The 23,432-nt window shown below is 51.2% G+C and overlaps 2 protein-coding genes and 1 long non-coding RNA gene across 3 annotated transcripts; all 3 read right to left on the minus strand.

The window, feature by feature from the left end:
* Positions 1 to 3,848: 3,848 nt before the first annotated feature.
* Positions 3,849 to 8,765, minus strand: LOC122376774. Its single transcript, XM_043356719.1, has 2 exons — positions 8,684 to 8,765; positions 3,849 to 6,302 (listed from the first exon to the last, which is right to left on the minus strand). Exons 1-2 carry the CDS (start codon positions 8,730 to 8,732, stop codon positions 4,000 to 4,002), a joined length of 2,352 nt encoding a protein of 783 aa, XP_043212654.1. The 5' UTR covers positions 8,733 to 8,765; the 3' UTR covers positions 3,849 to 3,999.
* A 7,834-nt stretch (positions 8,766 to 16,599) lies between these two features.
* Positions 16,600 to 18,212, minus strand: LOC122376775. The gene is made up of 2 exons (XR_006255702.1): positions 18,087 to 18,212; positions 16,600 to 16,662 (listed from the first exon to the last, which is right to left on the minus strand). It is a non-coding gene; the product is annotated as an uncharacterized LOC122376775 (long non-coding RNA).
* Positions 18,213 to 18,500: 288 nt separating this feature from the next.
* On the minus strand, positions 18,501 to 20,591 carry LOC122376776 (tyrosine-protein phosphatase non-receptor type 11-like). The gene has a single exon (XM_043356720.1). It carries the CDS (start codon positions 20,460 to 20,462, stop codon positions 18,501 to 18,503), a length of 1,962 nt encoding a protein of 653 aa, XP_043212655.1. The 5' UTR covers positions 20,463 to 20,591.
* Positions 20,592 to 23,432: the final 2,841 nt, after the last annotated feature.

The raw sequence follows: 23,432 nt of genomic DNA on the forward strand, positions 1-23,432 counted from the left end.
TGACCTGTGGCCCGCGTTACCCGACCTGACCTCTTACGGGAACCCTCCGTCGGGCCGGCCGTGCTGCACCGGGCCGAGTTCAAGTTTTTTTAGGCTCAGAGGGCTATGCTACGTTGAGCTAAAAGTGATACGGCGGGCGGTGGAGTGGTGATATGGGGTGGTACCGGACGAGCTGTGCTAGAGTGGGGGTGAGCGGTCGGCGGTCGGGTCGCGGGTGTCAGACCTGGCGTCTGGGCGGGATACGGGCCGCGGCCGTGACCGAGAGTGTGCACGCGTGGTAGAGCAGCCTTTTCTCTGTTCAGTTTTATGGTGCACTGACGTTTTTTTATCGAAATCAAACGTTCAAGTTAAAAAAAAAATATTGACCTTGGTGGAGCTTCAACCCAGAATTGACGTTTAGCACTCATAAGAAACACGATATGCGTGAGTCATGTCCGATTCATCGTGTGACAAAATGAATGCACTTTAACCCGCGCCCTGCTGGGGGTCCTGGATTTCCACGCCCTGCTGGGGGGGGGGGGTGTTTGAACACCCCCCCCCTTCTAACTCGGCTCCTGGGCCACGTAGCGATACGCGGAAGGCGGCGTTCGAAAGAGCGTCAAAAATAATGACGAAATCACTTCGGTCAATTTTTTGGTCAGGTCAAAGGTCAGGTCACCAGAGGTCATTGAAGGCGAAATTTCGCCGATTTCCAGGTCGAATGTCGACAATTTCCAAGAAGCCAACGCATAACTCGGGAACCAATAGAGATACAGCGCCGCGGAAAAGCGCATTCGATAGCCCTATTAACGCCCTTTCTGAGTAATTCTCTCATATTTGACCTAACGTCAACGGTTTTGCCTGCAGGGGGCAAAAACTGCAAAAATAGCCGATTTTTTCGGAAACAGTTTTTCTGCAATAACTTTTGACCCAAGCCTTGTACGAGCTTACTTTTACCGGCATCGTGTTCCTCTCGTCAAGACGTATCGAATGAACTATAACTTGACCTTGAAAGGTCAACTTGAAAATTTGACCTCAGGTCAAGGTCATGACCTGACCGGAAAGGGTCATGTTGCATATCAGTCGATCCGTATCGTCGAGCTGAACACATCTAAGGCGTTTTCATCGATCTAGCATGCCTCTATCAAAAGTTATTTGCGAAAAACTGTTAGATACCATTCGTGACCTAAGATGACCTCAGGGCATAAACAGGGGTCACGGACACCATTTTCATGTTCAGTGTGTCTAAACCACTTGTAATTCAGTGTTTGGGAGTGTTTATAATGTCTTTCGTCCAAAGGAGGCGCATTTCAATTTTCTCCCATTGACTTATAATGGGGAGGTCGCAAAATTGACCTGACCTTAGGTCACCGATATCAAAATTCTGAGATATACATTTTGTACATGCAATTGCTCTTAGCAATGGCTGAAAGTTTCAAAGCGATCGGTCACTCGGTGTAGCTATGACAGACATTGAAACTTTTTATGAGGTGAGGTCACTTCAAGTGACCTGGTGACCTGACCTTGAATGACCTTGGTCTGAAATTTTCACAATATGTGTAGAATTGATGTATGATAAGGTGTACCAAAAACGGCGGCGCTCCGCGCCGCCGTTTTTTAGATATTCGCGAAAAACCACAAGGGGGGTGTTCAAACACCCCCCCCCCCCAGCAAGGCGCGGGTTAATAAAACCACTCACTCAATGATAAATCTCCTCAACTTATCCGTGAAGGCATTTCCATGGAGTAACTTGCCCCACACCCAATAACGGTGTTTACAAAGGTTTCGAGATGTTTCCAGCAGACCATTTGCAATTTACCGTATGTATTATGTATTGCACACGTATGTGTCCAATAGCTTTAAACCCAGCCAGCAGTTTGGTTTGGCTCAAGTCCGTATTGCTCCGGCAACTCCGGCATGCCAGATTTAAGCCGGTGTAACTAAACGGAACGCCGTGGGAGCAAGGGTTTGGGTCGATATGTTTCTACTCCGGCTAGCCAAGTCTTTGCCGTAGCGCTCCGGAGGTAGTATGATTTCGGACCGCCAAGTCCGGCCGGCACTGGCGCGCGGTGGCCCGACCTGACCTCGCCGGAGGGGCCGTGACGTCACCGGCGGGCGGCCAGAACGAGTCGGCTGAGCCTCACTTTACGCGGCCCGAGCGAGCAGTGAGGACCGGCGGCTGTCGCAGCTGAGGTAGCTGGAGGATGAATAGGTCAATAGGATATCAGGAAGAGAGAGACGGCCGGCCGATAAACGAACAAACACTGAGTTATGACTTATGGAGCACACAATGCGTTACGGAGTTAACTAAAGATAACGCCAGTTATCTGCGTTTGATCTGATTGTTGTTTTGGCTGGTAAGTCAGAGTAGCATTTACGACATTTAAGAAGATTGTGCCTTGTAATATCGTGCGGTTTAGGCTATATTCATTGTAGCTCTATGTCTCAGGGTGTTGCAATGTTTGATCTTGCCTTTCGCACTGTTAGGAGAAGTGGCGCAGGTATTCTTGTGATTTTTTCATGAATTGAATATAACTGATTTTCCCTCATGTCTTCCCGCAGACGTCCTGGAACTCGTCAGCGTGCCTTACGACACGGGCCCACTGTCAGCAAGGCGGTAGCGAAGTGGCTGTCCGGAAGCTGCGACCGGAATGGGGGCGCGCACACCGTCTGGTCAGGCACTGTCTAAGGAACATCGAGGCCGCAAATGGGCCGCTGCCTAACGGTCCGACGAGTGATCCTCCCAGCGAGGGTTAGTGAAGAAGTGAACTTCCACCAGTTCTGCCGTGCTATAGCGCTAGAGCCGGTAGAACCCAATTCCGTCCCAAGCTCCCACCCCTGGGCCCCACCCCATCACCGATGCCGCCGCTGGCCTAAAATACACTTCTTACATGCATGTTTTCGTCTTTGGTGCCACGAGGTGAATATGTATTGCGGTTTCCATTTCGGGTGCCTGACACCGCACCTGATTTTACCCCTCAATACAAGGCCTGGATACGTCCCTGCCTGGTACAGCCCAAAGCTGAAGTAATGTGCGGTTTTACCAATCTCAACGGATGGCTTTGACTGACGATTTTTAAATGCGGAGTGATCGAAAAGAAGACGTCAATAGACAAACTTGCAGCTGCAAGGGTGACGATACATGTAAGCTACATTCAAAGTTTCATTGCAGTCTGGCTAGTCGTTCCTAAGCTTCAGAAGAAGAACATACCCATGACTGAAACCGCACATTACTTCTGCTGTGGACTGTACAACTCTGGGCCGGATTTGGGCCAGAGCGTATTTCCAATGAGCTCAACTCAGGCGAGCTACGGTTTGGCCTGGATAGCGCTGGCTGTACTCCGAACTGGTCCGGCGCGCTATGGCTATGGTGCGGCCAAGGCGTGGTACCGTCCGGCGTGCTACGGTCAAGTCCGGCAGTGTCTCGTAGCTGCTCTGGCTTACTGTGGCTGATGTACGGTTGAGGTACGGCACGACTGACATGGCTCAAGTCCGGCCGTGGTGCGGGAGAGCTCCGGGATCGTGTGTCAGCTCCAGTAGAGCCACAGACCTTGCCCGTTCTTCGGCCGGAGCAAGAGTGCCGGAGCTAGCCAGAGTGAAAGCAAATACGGCCCAGACCAAATTTGCTGGCTGGGAAGTAATTAGTAGTTGCTGCTAGATACATCTTACGCTGCGTTGGTGACAATTATACATAGTACTTTTTATCGAAAATGCATTATATCTGGCAGATCTACTTTCAGGAGAGGGGGGACTATTGTTCAACATCATTCCTTCCCACGGCACCCTTTCAGAAATTTCCACCTTGACTTTCGACTAGATGTACCTATTCGTTACTGTCATACAATGGTATCAGCAAAACACTGAAGAGAGACAATGACGGAGAATATGTATTCCCAAAACAATCCACACTCAGCTGAACAGCGACGTGAGTCACCTCACGTCTCGTGAGGTGACTCGTGAGGTGACTCATGAGGTGACTCGTGAGGTGACTCGTAAGTCACCTCACACGTCAGTGACCTGTCAGTGTCCGTGTTTCTTTCGTTTTTGTATGCGGTTATATACGCAGTTCTTAACATCTGTCCACGATCTTGCGGACAACGCACTCTCCGCCGCGATCGCCCTCACACAGTCCACTTTTCCAGGAACTTGGAAACGGCTGATGAAGTGTGCGAAGTGCTTGTGAATCGCCCTATCCTCCTCTGGTGTCCATTTCTTTCTCTTCATCGGTCGTGCAGCCTCGGCTTGAGGAGCATTCATTCTCGGCTCACTCACTTCTTCGGCTTCTTCGGCATCTCCTCCAATACTGTCCTGCGCCTCTGTGACATTTCCTGCTTGAGAACAAGAAGCTCGCGGAGCAGTCTCTTCGGCCTGAGCGTCCTCATCTGCATCTGGTATCTCTTCCACATCGGGGATATCCTCAAACTGTATCTCACCGAGACTCTTGCCTCTCCATGCTCCCATTCCCTGTTCAGAAGCCATAAGGAGCTTACTGACAAGAGCCAGCTGGGTTGTTGCCTCAGGCATTCTGTACACACTTCGGTGTACCCTGACGTCGTGCCCTAGGAATCCGGCTAGCAAGTCCAGCTCATTATCTTTGAGATTCAAGACTTGTGAAAGCGTTGCAATGTGTTTTCTGAGCTTGGTGGATGTAAGTGATTCCGGATTCTTGAGCCCGCTCAGTCGCGCAAACTTCCGCAGGCAGTCCGCACCCCTGAGAGGCCTGTCGTCTGACGCCATGGAGTTGACAAACACATACTGCGACGCGCCAACGCCCGCTGCTTCCCGATGCTCGAGCAAGATGTCGACGGTCCTTCGCATCTCCTGTGTCAGCAGCATCGGCACTCCGCGACCCTTCTTTCCTCGGATAACGACTCTGAGTAGACTTCCTGCCAAGTGCTGTTCAAAGCTGCTCAGGGAGCTGGTAACCTCAGGGTGATTTGTGCCGTCAGATGAGGTAGCTTTTTGGTAAGCGTCGATCGTCATCGCCGACGCCTCGCCTTGCCTCCTCCTGTTAAACATTATAAGGCGCGCGAGTACCAGTTCTGCCACAGCTTTGTGGGTTGCTGGGGTGGGATCGTTTGTGAGTTCAGCAACTTTGAGTTCCGTTTCATTGTCCAGGTAGCGATGCACCAGCTGTATGTCGGCTGCTACAGGCATCGTTTCTACTTTGTTCCACTTCGCCTCCTGCAGAGTTACAAGAGCGTGTCGCGATACTTGCTTAGTCCACTGAAGGTTGTACAATTCAATGAACTGCCTTGTCGGTGACGTTTCGTTGCCACTTTCGATCTGCTGAGCCAGGATCTGCTCCGCGCATACTTTCATGCTCTGTCCGATTTTCAGCGCCAAAGAAGGCGTGGCATACTTGTGGCTCTCCGAGCTGAACCCACACATTTCACGAACGGCTGTGGTCAGTTCCGAAAACCGTCGTGGTTCGATGAAGTCTTTCAGCTTCGCCTCTGGGTCCTTCGTTCTCAGCACTTCCAACAGCCTTCCCAGCTCCCTGATCCTGTTCCTGATGTTTTGTACATCCTTGTTCTCGGTGCCTAGCTTAGCGCAAAGATACTCGCCGAACAAAAGAATGGTGTCATCTGTTTTGCAGAGCAAGGACACACTATCAATGCACATACAGTCGAGCACTTTGCGAAGCTTTGAAGAGGTCGCGCTGTTCGATGGCATCGCTGCTCTGGCGGCGGCCTGGACTCTTCCGCCTCCTGTAGGGTTGCACACACGCTTGTGTCGCCACAAGGTCGCACGGAGGAAGAACCCCTTACAAACGTTACACGCCAGATAGTCATCTCCGGATTTCAGTGTACGAGCCCTGTTACACGCGACAAGCTCCCCTCTTTTCTCCCCAGATCTGACCGCTATGTTGTGACGATAATTGCCCAACTTTGCCAAAGCACATAGTGCCCTCCGCCTTTGGAGAGAGCGCACCGGTTTCATGAGGGCCATCGCGACATCAAACTCCGTCGCGTGTGCCCGCTGAAGATGCCTGGTCAATTTCGCGTGAGGCCGTTCGCAGTAGGGACAAAAATTACGCCGATTCCACTTCCGACGCCCCGGACTATTCGCGGTCATTGCCACTGGGTAAGGGGACGACTGGGGACCAGCGGATTCTGAACCAATCTGCGGCGCATCCCCATCATGGGACACGATCCGTGCCCCTCCAGCGGCTGGTGCGGCTCCGGCTCCGGCGGCTAGTCCAGGGTACCGTGGCAGCTCATCAAGCCCTTCTGAGGCCACTGAAGGAGGGCACGCGTCCTCGTCTGAGTCGTGATCAGGTATGTAGTCGGGATCATCCCAGTCGTCATCTTGGACATCATCTGCGAAGAAATGAATACGACGTGAAAGAAGGTGAGCGAGCAAGTGTGAAAGGGAGAGGGGGTCGTTACCATTCAGCAGACTTCATGTGTGGTAACTGGTATGTGTTCTGCATGTGCTCCAGCACAACGGGGTTCAACTCCATGCGACGTTTCGACCCTAAATGATTACAACTTTGCGAAATCTGAGCGTGTTGGACGTCACGAGATACAGTTAATGGAATAAGTTTTGAAGTCTCAGGGCAATCGCTGAGCTCAGTCAAGCCCATGACCCACATGTCTGTTTTGTGAAGCCGCCTCATTTTTTTTTATAAATTTAGCTCCAATGTTTGAATGGACGGATTGACAGGGCCGGGGCCCACGCTAAGCAGAGCTTGTTGCGTAGACCCCGACCGCTACCATCCGATCGCGCAATTCCAGGTAACGGGAGAATTTAGATGCCAAAGTTTAACGTGCCCTTCAAAGCCGGACACGGCCTGTCCACTCAACTGACTTCAACTGGCTGCGGCTGCTCCCACCAACCGCAGACCATCCCCGTCAGGAGTCTCAAATAGATCGGTCAAAAACTCTAGCTCTGGCGTGATTGCAAACTTTTCTGAGGTAGGGTCACCAAACCGCCTCTGGTGACCTGACCTGAGGTCAGATCAACTCAAAATTTTCAGAAATGTTGCGTAAAAGCCTTTTAGAAAAAGTCAGAAAATTTGAGCTTCCTAGCTCAAAGCGTTTGGGAGATATAACCAAAAAACCTCAGGAGGGGGGGGGGCTCCTGAGGCCCCCCCGCCAGGAATAGGGTTAAGTCGATCACTTGATGCATGGTCGCTGAACACCAGAGCTGAAATGTATAATTTTGAAGCTTAGCCTAACCTGTGACGCTTAAACACTACTTTTTTGTCATCTTACCAAATTATTGCTACAATATCACATGAACATTGAAATATTTCTTTTGCTGCCCCGCTAGTGTCTTCACCGACTCAGCCCGTCATTGTAGAACCCTTCCCTGGATCAAGGACCTGCATCAAACACCTTGCGGTTTTACATGCAATAAGTGGCTTAATAATCAATTATTCCCCAGTAAACATGCCGACGTCGGCCCGACGTCGGGCCGAGGCTCGGCCCGATGTCGGCCCAACGTCGGCTCAACCTCGGCCCGACATTGGCTGGACGTCGGATATGCCCGCATGTTCCGACGTCCAGCCGAAGTCCAGCCGACGTCGAGCCGACGTCGGGCCGAGGTCATTTGCCGAGGTTGACGAGATCGTTCGTCGTTGGACCGACGGGGCCGACGTCGGCATGTTTATTGGGACAACGCGCCAAAAATATCAACCGGCGGCGGGATTCGAGCCCCCTTGTCGCCAACGTCGGCATGTTTAGGCCAAAAGCATCAGCCTGCGATGGGATTCGAACCCCGTGCCATTTGAACGGGAGGTTAGTGCGCTAACCGCTACACCACGCAGCCAGATATCTAATGTGGTTTGTTTTGTTGGGTTATACCCTTTCGGTCTGACAAGACCATTTCAGAGCCGGAAGGATGATAGGATGGAGACATTGGTCTTCTTGGCGAGCACCCTGGGTCCAGTTCATATAGAGTCCCTGGTCCCATTGTTGTTACGTGACACTTATTGGAAAGGGCGACCCCACAATGGATTCATATAGCCACTCTTACACACCTGCACCAACGTTTCCCAAAGTGTCCCTTTGATAAGTCGCACGTTGGCAAAGTGACACTTGCCGACTGGCCTTTCTATATGAACTGGGCCAGGCCCTGGTGAGTTGCCGGGGCTGAGCCTGTCCAAAGGATAGGCCGAGCAGCCCCCAAGCACTCACCGCACCCGGCTACGGGCGAGCTCGGCTTACGGGCAATCCCAAATGGGATAAAGTTTCCCGTCCAGTCCGGATCAGGGGGTTGCGGCGTGGAGGAAGATTTGAGCTTCCTGAGGATATTTTGAATACAGAAGCTCTTTATGAAACATGAAACATGTATTTTATATTATTTTAACGGTAAAAACAACGGCCGATGTCGGTCCGACGTCGCCCCGACGTCGGCTGGACGTCGGTACATGCGGGCATATCCGACATCCAGCCGACGTCGTGCCGAGGTTGGACCGACGTCGGGCCGACGTCGGCATGCGGATGCCGAGTTGCCGACGTCACCCCGACGTCGGCCGACGTCGGGCCGACGTCGGCATGTTTACTGGGTCCCAAATAACGATCTTGGCTTTGTTATAAAACATCCGACCAAGAATTTCCGCTTGCCCTGTGTGCATTATGATTCATTGTCATGTAACGGGAGTAGCCGTGCCATTTCAAAATAATCAAGATTTCGAAGCACTTATAAAACATGCATTGTCAAAAAAAAAAACGTATTGCTGGACAAAATCACTCACCTGTGGCAGTGAGCTCCGATTCTGTATCAGATTCTTGTGCTTGCACCATTGGAGGCACCACGGCCGTAGGCAAGCACTCCAACGATTCTGTGAATAAAACGAAAAAATCGGTCAAATGAGACTGAAAAGACCACACACCAACTGGCGCCCAGGCCAACATCACGCAAACGGGTCATTTTTAGGTCCTGTCAGCAATTACGTCATAGGGACAAAAAGTCAATATAACATTTGAGTTTTTTACAGATACGTTTTGATTCCCGACCAAGAAGTATTAAAACTATTAGAGCTTGTCAAGAGTCTTTTTTAAAATATTTGGGACAGCCTTTAAACATGGTTATAAGTTCGTCATAAACATATAGCAAAAGCATAGTTCAGAGAAAAACGGCCCCCACCCCTCTCGTTTCCCAGTCAGCAAACCGCTCTGCTTGTGGAAATATGGCCGTGGAAAAAAATACAGCCACTGTATGCCTTTAATGACTACAATGACACTCCCTTTGAGTAGGGTCACTCACTCACCCCGTTCCACCGCCCTGGTGACTGATGGGGAGGCCGGCGGGGCAGCGCCATCCGGCTGAGCGGAGGCCGGCGAGACGGCGCCATCCGGCTGAGCGGAGGCCGGCGAGACGGCGCCATCCGGCTGAGCGGAGGCCGGCGAGACGGCGCCATCCGGCTGAGCGGAGGCCGGCGAGACGGCGCCATCCGGCTGAGCGGAGGCCGGCGAGACGGCGCCATCCGGCTGAGCGGAGGCCGGCGAGACGGCGCCATCCGGCTGAGCGGAGGCCGGCGAGACGGCGCCATCCGGCTGAGCGGAGGCCGGCGAGACGGCGCCATCCGGCTGAGCGGAGGCCGGCGAGACGGCGCCATCCGGCTGAGCGGAGGCCGGCGAGACGGCGCCATCCGGCTGAGCGGAGGCCGGCGGGGTGGCGCCATCCAGCAGAGAGTCGCCTGACGCACAAAAAAAGACGGTTATGCATTGAAAAACTTAGTTAAATGTGCTTAATAATCATTAAACATCGTGCCTTTAAAGGGAGATTATGACCTTTTTCCACAAAATCTGAGTTAGGACCATTTTCTGACAAAACACAACAAGTTATAATGTAAATTAAAACCATTTTGCTCAATTCGGTACCTTGCCGCAAATATCTCAACTTGAAGTCACGTTAGCGGGGAGCGCTGAAAATGACCGTTGAATAAGTACTTACATCACTTTTTGGTACTTGCATGTAATTTTGTAAAATGAGCGTATTCCTTACATTTGATCTTCATCACATCTAGTTAGTTATTGGTCGTCTATAGTGCCTTCAAAAGATATTCATGGTTTGGGGGTGGTTTATGTCTAAATTTATGCAACTATTTTTCCTGTTCATCATCTGTCGCCATATGCTGCTATTTTAGTAGCAACGACTCAATTTTGAATCGGTCCCGCCGACTGCACAATAAAAGAAGATAGATACAACACTTTTGCGGCATCACTGAAAAACTTATGCAGTACTGTTATCAAAATTCTCATAACACCGTTCGACAAACCTGAAGTCTTTTTGAAATAAATGTGCTTGTATTTTTCGCTTCAGGCTCTGAGGCCAAAATAATGAATTTCGTAGTCGCAATCGCAAGATTTGGCTGCGTTTCTGGCGCATGCCGTTCATTTGTGGCGCAAAATAATACTTAGAAACAAAGAAGAGTAGGCACTGTGTACCCCCGAATTAGAATCTAATTAATTCTAAACCGAATTAACTCTAATTCAAATTAGAATCCTTACAACCAAGCAACGACAAGGCGATAACATAAACAAAAACCCAAGCGTCGCTGTTTGAAACAAAAGCGCCATATACTGCGACTTTTTTTTATAGAGAAGGACAACGCATTTCGGTGGGTGTTACAAGTACTGCAAGTACTGCTTCTTTTTTGCAAAAATAAAAACCTTTTTCACATACGAAAATGTGCTAGGAAATTTTCATATTTTATAGAAACTACAGTAGAAATAGTATAGATGTCGAGTAATTTTTATTTAAGAAAAAAGAAAGCTCATTATCTCCCTTTAAGCCGCCTCAAACTGAGTGTTGCAGGCGGTTGCGAGTCTGCCGGTGTGCATTTCTTGCACGAGCGGTCGCATGTTTAGCTTTTGGGTGGGGTCAAAGCCGCGAAAAAGCGCATGTCAGGGTATCCCGACCAAGAAGTATTAAAACTATTAGAGCTTGTCAAGAGTCTTTTTTTAACATATTTGGGACAGCCTTTAAACATGGTTATAAGTTCGTCATAAACATATAGCAAAAGCATAGTTAAGAGAAAAACGGCCCCCACCCCTCTCGTTTCCCAGTCAGCAAACCGCTCTGCTTGTGGAAATATGGCCGTGGAAAAAAATACAGCCACTGTGTGCCTTTAATGACTACAATGGCACTCCCTTTGAGTAGGGTCACTCACTCACCCCGTTCCACCGCCCTGGTGACTGATGGGGAGGCCGGCGGGGCAGCGCCATCCGGCTGAGCGGAGGCCGGCGAGACGGCGCCATCCGGCTGAGCGGAGGCCGGCGAGACGGCGCCATCCGGCTGAGCGGAGGCCGGCGAGACGGCGCCATCCGGCTGAGCGGAGGCCGGCGAGACGGCGCCATCCGGCTGAGCGGAGGCCGGCGAGACGGCGCCATCCGGCTGAGCGGAGGCCGGCGAGACGGCGCCATCCGGCTGAGCGGAGGTCGGCGGGGCGGCGCCATCAAGCTGAGCGGAGGCCGGCGGGGTGGCGCCATCCAGCAGAGAGTCGCCTGGCGCACAAAAAAAAAGACGGTTATGCATTGAAAAACTTAGTTGAATGTGCTTAAAAATCATTAAACATCGTGCCTTTAAGCCGCCTCAAACTGAGTGTTGCAGGCGGTTGCGAGTCTGCCGGTGTGCATTTCTTGCACGAGCGGTCGCATGTTTAGCTTTTGGGTGGGGTCAAAACCGCGAAAAAGCGCATGTCAGGGTATCCCGACCAAGAAGTATTAAAACTATTAGAGCTTGTCAAGAGTCTTTTTTAAAATATTTGGGACAGCCTTTAAACATGGTTATAAGTTCGTCATAAACATATAGCAAAAGCATAGTTCAGAGAAAAACGGCCCCCACCCCTCTCGTTTCCCAGTCAGCAAACCGCTCTGCTTGTGGAAATATGGCCGTGGAAAAAATACAGCCACTGTATGCCTTTAATGACTACAATGACACTCCCTTTGAGTAGGGTCACTCACTCACCCCGTTCCACCGCCCTGGTGACTGATGGGGAGGCCGGCGGGGCAGCGCCATCCGGCTGAGCGGAGGCCGGCGAGACGGCGCCATCCGGCTGAGCGGAGGCCGGCGAGACGGCGCCATCCGGCTGAGCGGAGGCCGGCGAGACGGCGCCATCCGGCTGAGCGGAGGCCGGCGAGACGGCGCCATCCGGCTGAGCGGAGGCCGGCGAGACGGCGCCATCCGGCTGAGCGGAGGCCGGCGGGGCGGCGCCATCAAGCTGAGCGGAGGCCGGCGGGGTGGCGCCATCCAGCAGAGAGTCGCCTGGCGCACAAAAAAAGACGGTTATGCATTGAAAAACTTAGTTGAATGTGCTTAATAATCATTAAACATCGTGCCTTTAAGCCGCCTCAAACTGAGTGTTGCAGGCGGTTGCGAGTCTGCCGGTGTGCATTTCTTGCACGAGCGGTCGCATGTTTAGCTTTTGGGTGGGGTCAAAACCGCGAAAAAGCGCATGTCAGGGTATTCCGACCAAGAAGTATTAAAACTATTAGAGCTTGTCAAGAGTCTTTTTTTTTTAATATTTGGGACAGCCTTTAAACATGGTTATAAGTTCGTCATAAACATATAGCAAAAGCATAGTTCAGAGAAAAACGGCCCCCACCCCTCTCGTTTCCCAGTCAGCAAACCGCTCTGCTTGTGGAAATATGGCCGTGGAAAAAAAATATAGCCACTGTATGCCTTTAATGACTACAATGACACTCCCTTTGAGTAGGGTCACTCACTCACCCCGTTCCACCGCCCTGGTGACTGATGGGGAGGCCGGCGGGGCAGCGCCATCCGGCTGAGCGGAGGCCGGCGAGACGGCGCCATCCGGCTGAGCGGAGGCCGGCGGGGCGGTGCCGTCCGGCAGGACGCCATCTGTTGTAAAAGATGGTGTTAGCATGACGTAAGTGATACTGTTTGTTATCGTAGCTTAAAATACATAAGAATGTAAACACAATGCATGTTTAAAGGTATAGGTAGGTCATACGTACACAACGCATATTCAATTATTATTATTTTTTTTTGAAACACTGGAAAGAAATATCCCCGATACCTATTGCTGTGAGCCACAAGGGTAGGTATACATATAACGTATCGAAAATAATTAAAAACATTTTTGAAAATTTGTTACAAAATACAAGGAATGGTTAAAGAAAAGCGGAAATGCTCAAATCACGCGAACTTTACCGGAGGGTAGCCAAAAGTTCTGATCATTGCATAGAAGTAGTTGAGCTGCGTTCATATACAGCAATACAGCAATGCACACTTACCCCTAAGGAAGGACGCTACCAGGGTAGGGTCAAAGTTTCGTTCGGGCTCCCATGTCTGTTCGCTGTAAAGGAAAGGATAATGATAATGAGGATTTAGGTTTTAGGACGCACCGACTGTTAAGGCCATTTAGCGCACATAACAACCCAATAATAACACAAAACAATGTGGTGGGAGACCATGGAGATGACAAAGTGGGCATGGCGAAAAATAATGAAGACAAACATGAAAAACGTGTACGAGTAGGTTAACAACAGGCTTCAGGACAACGATTGGAAAAGAAATGCATTGAAACAAACCACCAAGAAAGGAGGGAGTGGGGGGCTGGGTAATCAGAAACCGAGCTATACAAAACTTGAACGTTTCATTATAACCGGGTGAAAGAAACAGAAAACGAAACAGGTTAGAACCAGGTAAAGAAGCATTCTAGGATAAATCGAGTTACAAAGAAACAGTGTCAATGAACTGATAGAGATATTCTCAACTACTAGTCGTTAATTGTTCGTTGGTATGCATTTTCGACTTTCGCATCGAAGTTGTTATCAATAATAAAAATTAGAACCAACCAATAATAAACGACTAACCGAGAATATAGAGTAAGCAGCCGAGATTATATCTTATCAGAACTATCTCTAGTTGTAATAGCCTTAACCCGCGCACCGACGGGGGGGGGCGGATATCCGCCCCCCCCTGAGGTTTTTCGCGAATAGCGGGAAAACCGCGGCGCGTAGCGCCGCGAAATTTGGTATGACTATTCCCTTATCAATTTTACACATGGTGTGCAAGTTTGAACCTCCTACCTTTCAAGGTCAGGTCACCAGGTCACTTTGAATGACCCAACCTCAAGTCACTTTTTTGCAACTTTGTCACCGTGCCAGAGCTACAGTAGATGTCGGAGGCCTTTGAAAGTCTCAGGATGTTATTAGGTCATTAGTAGCTACAATTTGTATATCTCGGAATTTTGATATCGGTGACCTAAGGTCAGGTCAATTTCGCGACCTCCCCATTATAAGTCAATGGGGGAAAAATCAACTCCCTGTTTTTACCACTAAAACGGGTCGGAATGGCCCCATATACCATACATGACTTCATATACGATCAACCTTCACTACCTTGAGGTCTGTTTTGCTGTTGGGCAGCTGTGAGGTCATGTGACGTCATCAAAGGTCACCAAAGGTTTTTGGCCAATAACTCCGTACAGGAACAAGATACAGACGCGTGGATGGTCTCATTGTGTTCAGCTCGTCAAGACGCATCGAATGATATACATGATGACCTCGAGGTCACGTGACCTGAGGTCAACCTTTGACCTTGACCTTTCGAGGTCAACATATATATCATTCGATGCGGATTGACGAGAGGATCACGATGATGCCCTTAGTTTGTTCCTATCTTGACTAATTCGAAAGTTATTCGAGAAAAACTCTCTCCATATTTAGCGCCGCCATTTTGACTTTTTCGACCCCTGTGACGTCATCTTTGACCTGACCTGAAAATGACCTCAGTAAAAATTGTAGATCTTGACCGTGCGTATCCGATGCCGTTTACCGCTTGTCGCTATCTTGCTTCGTTCTCGAGATCTCAGGGGGGGGGCGGTCATCCGCCCCCCCCCCGTCGGTACTAAGTTGGCGCAGACCCCCGTCGGTGCGCGGGTTAAACATTTAGTGTCAATGAAGTACGCTTGGGGGCAAATGGTGGTTGTATCTGTGAATGGAAGTGGTTGAGTGCCCGGCTGCGCAGTGCGCACTCTCGCCGACATCAATGATTAGAAATCGCGTCTGAATCTCTTGTCTAGGGGGTTCTGAGGGTCTCGTGTCCTTAACCCGGCCGGGCCCGGGGGGTAATCCCAACCACCGCAGCCCGGGGGGGGGGCGTTTTTCGCCCCCCCTGTCTAACTCCGTAAATAAGGGAGCTACGGAAACAAAAGCGATACCAAACGAAAGGTCCTTACGAGACGATTCTAATGCACCTAAAATTTTTGACCTCAGGTCAATTTTCAAGGTCAGAGGTCAAGGTCAAAGGCCAAAACCGGCACATGTGTAGTGATCTCAAAGTAAGCCTTCTAGAGGACGGCAGGCTGCATCAAACCGGCAAAATTGGGTGTCAAACGAAAGAAGAGAATCTAAGGACTCTGAAAATGTGCTCGAAATCAAAGGTCAAGGTCAAGGTCACGCTCAAAATTGACCTCAAACTTGGCACTTTTTCGCACATCTTGCGTGCTAACTTCCAAGATGTTTTGAAATGTTTTGAGGCTTATCAGTTCCCTATTTGTGGTTCATCTTACGATACAAGGCTGCTCAAAGGTCAAGGTCACAGAAGAGTATCCCTGCTAGAGGCTATTTCACTGGTTCAAGTTAGTAATAATAAATAAGACAATTTTGCCATCCGGAAGCTCTAAATGAAAGCTTAGAGGAAAATAGATGTCAGATTCGTGATCAGCGGGTACAAATCCATCATAAACGACCTTTCATGTGTCAAGGTCAACCAGAGGTCATTCGAGGTCACATGAGGTCAACATGAAACTTGACCTTTTCCGAACAAAATATATATCATTCGACGCGGCTTGACAAGGCGAATGCGATGGTACCACTGCCGTAGCTCTAGGACCATTTTTGTCGAAGTTATTTGCGAAAAACTAAAACCACATTTTGGGGTCGTTGACCTGACCTCTGACCTCAGGTCACCAAAACTATTTTTCTATTTTTCTCTAGGTCAAACGCTACACAGCCGTGCTCGTAATTTGTCTTTATCTCTAAAACTCTATTTTTAGCAGCTATTTGAAGTTTGCGTCTGTGACGCCAAAGTTTGCCGTGCAGGGGTCTAGAAAAATGGACCTTGTGACGTCATCAAGGGGGCTAGGTCCAAATTTTTTACTTGAGAAGATGTCAAATTGATGGGAGAAAAGGTACTGAAAGTTTCGCCTTCCTTACCCTAAGCGTTCGGGAGTTATCGCAAATATTCGCCAGGGGGGGCGAAAAACGCCCCCCCCCGGGCCCGCGAGGGTTAATATTCGATATCAGAGGGCCGGCCGAGGCCAATGTCATCACGGGAAGTTGGGGAGCTTAGTTCAACCATATATATCCCTGTCTGTTAATTATTGTGTGAGTCAGGTAACCGTGACGGTGTGAATTGCTTTACACGGTGTTTTGGTGATGTGATTGATGTTCTTGACTGGATCGTGAAAGCAAGTAATTGAAACTTTATAACAGATATGCACACTCTAACACATAGTAACGTGCATAAAATAAAAGCCATTTCGTGAAGTAAGTACCTACTGAAAAAGCAAGGCTGCTAACAGCTGGTTGGAGAAGACGATCAGCTTCAAACGGCGAAACATGCAAACAGAAAACTACAAAAAAAAAATAAGGATGCTTCTTTGATTAGTTTTACAACTTACGTGTAGCCTTGCCATTTGATGAGGTACTGTCTTCGTCCCCTGTCATATGCTAGGATATTTTCAACGATATAAAACTCCTGAAAAGGAAACAAAACAATAATCAATTGTTTTCCTCTCTATATAGCTTGTTCCGCTTTTCCATCAATGTGTACAGCAAATCGCGATATTCAACAAAAGCTTTTCAAAAACTTACTGCTTACGTTTGATAGCGGATTCTACAATTTTAACCCGAGCCGAACAACGGCAAGATACACAGATTGTAAGATAATTATTTTTGATGAGCTTCCGCAAGCAGGGGCGTCGCCACTGGGGGTCCCTGAGATCATAAATCCCTCACATCTCTTAAAACCACGGGGGTTCAGGCGCGGATACAAGGGGGGGCATGGGGGCCATGGCCCCCCCTTGGCCGATTTTTTCAAAAATAAAATAAAAAGTTAAAAAGTTAAAAAGCTGAAAAGGGGGCCTCCTGAAAATAAAGTGGCCGAAATCCGATGAGTTTTTTTTAACCTACCCACTTAGTTATTTCTTAGAAGACTAGCTGAGAAGACTTCTTTGTTAGAAGATTGGTAAAGCTTTTCATAACTTGGAGGTCTCTTATACTCACAGAGATGACCACTTTTACAGGGCCTCCTAACCTGCACAGAGGGCCTCCAAGCCTGCACAGATGTTGAGATGTTGCCTGAACAGCTAGATAAGCTCAATAGACGCAGTTTTTTTTTGGGGGGGGCCACAAGTGGGAAGATGGGGCCTCCAACAGGTGGGATTATGGGGGGGGGCCTCCTGGTTTCTAATGGCCCCTCCCTTGGAGATTTTCTGGATCCGCCCCTGCGGGGGTTGACCCCTCACTTTTGGGTGCCGAAATCGAAATAACATTAAATCAAATATTTTCAATCTTATTTTGCTGGCCGCTAAAAAGAGTGGCCGAAATCCAGGGATTTTTTTCAGTTTTTGGTAGGGGAACTCTGACTGACAGTCCAATCCGGCACTCGAAAATCGAAAATCACAGTCGAAAATCCGCGGCGACGTCGTTGTCCGAAAGCTTGTTTGTGTTGTTCTCTATGACTAATAGAAGCCGAGATAGAAGGGGTGTTCAAACTCTCACCCCAAACAGGCGCGACGACCACGGGGGGTCGCATGGGTCGTGGCCCTGCGCTTCTGAAAAACGCGGGTTGACCCCTACTTTTGGGAACCGAAAATGAAATAAAAAAATGAAATAAAATATTATAAACTTTGTTTTGTTGTAGGTAGGTACGCTAAAAAATTGTGACCGAAAACCGGCAACTTTTCAATTTTTGGTATGTGTTATCTTGACTGACCCGACCACCCATGCCAACCCATCCATCCCCCGCCGAAAATCCATGGCGACGCCGCTGAACACACACTACCAGTAGAAAGATGATGCAAAAGCTGGAGTGACTTTTAGATGATGTTTTAACAACCAATTAGGAACAGCAAGCACGGTAAAAAAAAACAGTAAAAAATCTTATTGAGAAACGCTTACCTGGAACGTCTGGTGTCTGGCGATCCGCTTTCGCGGGCGCGTAAAAAAACACCTTTTACGCTTCATAGCTCTGAAACATGTGCAGAAATGGTGCAACAAAGCTTGGTATAGTATGGCATACAATGGCCGGCGACTGACCAGCGAATGTTGTCCAGCGCGATCCGCCACATGTCACTGGTGCGGACATACTGAATATACAACGTGCCTGTCACCGGCACCGAACGCACGTACAGTTCCCAACCGCAGCAGCCTGCGCGGCGATGCACCAGATTAGAGTGCACCGCCCAAAACGGACATAATGTTTGGAAATGATGAAAAGGAAAGATACAAATTCCAGGAAAGTAAAATACAATGTCTCGAAAAATGTCAGGGAAAGTAAAATACAATGACAGCTGCTGCCCGCGCGCCAGCAGCTCACGCGTCAGCTCGTCCGTGGCGGCAGCGGCCGGGAGCCGGCGCGCCGCCACGCGCCTCCGAGCCGCCTCCGAGGCAGAGGTAGTATCTGAGGAGTCCGAACCAGCCGCTCCTGCCGCTGCTGGAGCTGTTGTTTCCGCTCCTGCTGTCCCTGCCACTCCGGCCGGGCCGGTGTCCGTGGACAGTGTGTCGGAGAAGGTGACGCCCTTGCGGCGTGGCGCGCCCGTCTCGTTGCTGCTCGCCCACCGGCTGAGCGAGGAGGTGGAGCACACACAGCTGGCCTGGTCTGCAGCCGGCCGAGCAGGCGCCCTGACCGCGTCCCCACCTCCGGCCGTCCTTGGTTTCCGAGCCGGGAGCGCCGGCCGCCTCCGTCGAGTAGCGGATGTTGGTGTACTCACGGCCCATCTTCTGACTCACATGCTCGGCCTGCAGTTTGAGCTGGATCGTTTCGATATAGTATTGAACGGCCAGATAGACGAACTTGTACTGCGCCTCTGTCTGTACCATACTGGAGCGCTGCGAGCGAACCTGCTGGATCGTACGTTGGATGTCTATCTCCGTGTCCAGACCCTGCCTGTCGATCTGGCTGAGGATCATATCGATGACGATGAATGTGCCGGTCCGTCCGATGCCGGTCGAGCAGTGCACGACGATCGGGCCGGCGCCTGCGATACTCCCCTGCTGCGAGTTGACGTCGTGGAGAAAGTTGAGAACGCACCCAGGGTCGGTAGGTACGCCGTGGTCCGGCCATGCCCGGAAGTGATAGTGGTAGATTTTCCGTTCTTCGCTGCAGCCCTTCTTTTTGACGTTGAAAGCCCGCAGAGTGTAGTCGACGGTGGTCGATTCCGAGATGTTTGACACCGTCATGCTGCCATAGGTGGCCTCATTGTCCACCTCCGGCCAGTAGCGCGCGCATTTACCCCTGCTGCGTTCGACCTCCTTGGTGGTCATGACGATGACACGCGAGTTCTCCTGCCAGACCATCCACCAGAGGTCGGCGATCGTGGTCGGGAGGCAGCCCTGGGTGGCGATGTACGTCTTACTGGGGGCCTCGCCCGCTAGCGAGTCCTCCTCCGGCGTGATGTAGTTGGCGTTGATGTAGTCCGCTCCGGGCCCGAGCGCCTCGCGGTCCCGCAGAATCACCCGGGTGTGATCGAACGGTAGGATGTTCTTGTAGCGGTTCTTGTTTCTGCTCTCGGCGCGTTGGCCCTCCTTTCTGCTGTAGAGGTGCTTACACTCCTGCTGTTGAAGTGACTCGTACTCCTCCCAGAAGCCGGCGCCGTGCTCCTTCTGCAGTTCCTTGACGCGATTGTCGATGCCGCTGGCGTTGATACGGGTCGCGTTGAAGGGCATCTTCAGGTGGACCACGGTGCCGGTGGTCTCAACCATCAGGTTCTTCTTGTAGTGGTCCACCAGCTCGGCTAGAGTGTCGAATCTTGTACCCCCGCCTACGTCATACTTGCCGTCCTGGCACCGTATCATGACATGGGTGATTCGGTCATCTGTCCGCACTGACAGCACGTAGTCGCCCGGTTTGCTGAGCGATTCCCTCACGAGGAAGCTGCCGTTCTTGCCCTTCTCGATCATCAGCTTCTCTGCCTCTCGCCCTGGTAAGTGGCCGTGGAACCATCTTTCTGTGGTGGGGTCGGCGCAGTTTAGCGGATGCCGGAGCTCGATCACCTCTCCATTCTTCTCCTTCAACTGTCCCTGTTTCTCCATGTAGAACTGGATGAGCTCGGTGAGCGTGGCAAACTTCTCGCCCCCATACAGGTCGTAAAAGTCGCCAGCGTTTTGTATTTTGATGTGTGCGACCTCGTCGTTCCGTCTGACTGAAAGTGTGAAGTCTCCTGGATTCGATTTGCTCGGTCTTGCAAGGAAACTGCCGTTGAAACCGCGAGTTTTCAGCATCTTCTCTGCCTCAAAGCCGGTGATATCGGGGTGAAACCATCTTCTAGATATCATCCTGAACTTGTCTTTTAGTGCTTAAGGAAGAGAAGGGTAGGAAGGGTAAGGGTAGGAAGAGAAATCAGATGGTGAGACAATCCATACGCTCCAGTTGTATATGCTGGACTCTGTAGGTACAGCCCACCGCTAAAGTAATGTAGGGTTTTACCAATCTCAACGGTTGGCTTTGACTGGCGATTGTTTAATGCGGAGTGATCGAAAAGAAGATGTCAATAGCTAAAGTTGCAGCTGCAAGGGTGACGATCCATATAAGCTACATTCAAAGTTTCATTGTAGTCTGGCTAATCGTTCCTAAGCTTCAGAAGCAGAACATACCCATGACTGAAACCCTACATTACTTTTGCTGTGGACTGTACCTACACCAGAATCAGAACAACAGAACCGAGCTTGCAAGACTGCGTAGTTAGTCCACAATTTTGCAAGGTGTAAAGGCCGAAAGGCGACCTGATAAAAAATTCAATCAATATAATTAATTACGTGAAGTCTGTACGTGGTGTGTCACAAAATAAATCGCTCAATATCTCGACAACGGCGGCACCTGCAGAGCTGAAATTTTAACACGAGAATCTCCCATCATCTGTGGCCACCATCGTGTCAACTTTTCACAGTGATTGGTAGAGCCGTTTTGTGTCTGCACGCGCTGAAGTGGGGGCATGTCCTGGCCCCAGGCCTCAACATGAGTGGCGGCGAGAATCGTGTGAAATTGGCCGATTGGACGGGCGCCAGCCGGCTTCAAGGCCAATAACTCGGCAACAAAACGTCGCAGCGACATGCAGTCAACACTGCTCGATAGAGAAGAAATGGGCCTAGAGATCTGTATGCAATTGCACAAATTGCATACATAGCACAAATTGCCGGCCTGCTCGAGCGGCGCTGGCGCGCGCACGGTGGCGCCAGTGTGCGCGCCGCCGCCGGGCACGCCGAGACGGGCCGGCTGGCCGCCGGCGGCGGCGACGGCGCCGTGCGCGCACGGCTGGGCGGCGCTGGCCGGCAGGCACGGCCACCTCGTCACCCTCAGACCCGACGGCGACACCCTGGTGAAGGCAGCTGAGCGCCAAGTCCTGGCCGACAGGATCCACAGCCTGCACTGGCTGGACGGCGGCCGGCTCCTGGTGGGAGACGGCGACGGCCGGCTGCGCCTTCTCACAAACGTCGGCGACTGTCTGGCGGAGGAGCGGCGCCACCTGCTGCCGCCGAGCGGACAGCGCTGGCTGACGGCGGCCGCGCTCACCGAGCCGGCGGGCCGCCTGGTGGCCGCCGACCGCGACGGCTCGCTGCAACTCTTCACAGCCGACCGGCTGGAGCCGGTTCAGACGCTACGGCGCCACCTCCATCACTGCCGGAGCCGGAGCGGGTGACGGAGCCGGGGTCGGAGCCGGTTATCTGAGGAGCCCCTGGCTATCTGAGGGTCCCTTGGTCATCTGAGGGACCCTGGTTATCTGAGAGGCCCCTGGTCATCCGAGAGGCCCCTGGATATGGGGGGCTCCTGGTTATCTGAGGGGCTCTGGTTACCTGACGGGTCCCTGGTTATATGATGGTCCCTAGTTACCTGAGGGACCCATGATCACCTGGGTGGCCCCTGGGCAGCGATCTGAAGAAACCCTGGTCACCTGAGGGGCCATGTTACTGGCCCCTGGCCCCTGGTTATTAGAGGATCCCCTCCCCTGGTCACCTAGTGGGCTCTGGTCAATTGAAAGGCCCCTGGTCACCTGAGACGCCCCCGATAAGTGGCCCCTGATCACTTGGATTCAGTGGCATAACCAGAGGGCGAGGGGGCATGTGTTCGTTATCGGGTTTAGGTTCCCCCGTGCCCGAAGGGCCCTGTGGTGCCAATTGGCGGCAGAGGGTCCACGCTAGCCACCCTTCAACTGGAAAGGACTCCACAGGGCTTGTGATAGCAAATCGTGGGCTCTTATGTAGCCACACTTATATCCAGAAGGGCCCCACGCCTGCTTCAGAGGGACCTAGTGCCGGCCTCTGAGGGCCTAGCTGGCCAATGAGGGATCAGCTGTAAGGACCCCACACCCGTCTGTTATGTCCCCACGAGCCACACCAGTGCTTCTGAGGGCCTTCACATTGGCGCCTGCGAGGGCCGTCGCCGTCACCTCTAAGGGCCCCACACCAGTGCCCCTTAAAAGCCCACATTGGCAGCTCTAAGAGCCCCACACCGGCGCCTCTGAGGGCCCTCCGCTAGCGCATCTGACGGCATTTACCAGTGACTCTGAGGGCTTAGTAACTTTCAGGGCCCCACACATGCCTATGATGGCCCCCACCAGTGTCTCTAAGCCCTAAGGCCCCAACAACGGCGCCTGTGAGGACCCCATACCATTGCATCTGATGGCCTTTCACCGGCACCTCCGAGAGCCCCACACCAGTGCGTCCGAGGGACCCACACCGGTGACTCTGAGGCGTTCGCTCGCTCATTAGATTCTGTGCATTTTATGCATACTATTCAGGGAAAAATGACACCTTCACCTGCCAATTTTCCACATTTTCTGGCTAAGGCCGCTACAGATGAGCCCGTCTGCAAGGGATGACTGGGACCACTGTACCCAGCCCCCTCCCCCGCCATCGAAAGGTTCTGGACACGTCCCTGCCTCGAAAATATTCCCCTCGCTATATCTCGGCAACGACTTGGCCGATCCATATTTGGTATACGCCTAGACACCCAACAGCTAATGGGCTTGCATGGGTCATGTGTGGCACGTGGCGCGGGACACGTGCCACGTATACCCTCGAAAATATAACCAACCGATACCTGTTTTTCTCAGTTAATATATGGCAAAAAGATAATTTAACCTGACCTAACCAGTAACCTTACCTACAACCTACCACATACAACCTATGGTATTGGTAAGGCAGACGTAGCACGAGCTGCCATATGCGTGGGAATGCGTCTTTCCAAGCAAACCCAAAAAAAAACTAATCAAACTTTACCTAACCTGACCTTCAACCTACAGCCTACTT

This window comes from Amphibalanus amphitrite, unplaced genomic scaffold (assembly GCF_019059575.1).
Source record: "Amphibalanus amphitrite isolate SeventyFive unplaced genomic scaffold, NRLGWU_Aamphi_draft 002294F_arrow, whole genome shotgun sequence".
NCBI lineage: Eukaryota > Metazoa > Arthropoda > Thecostraca > Balanomorpha > Balanidae > Amphibalanus > Amphibalanus amphitrite.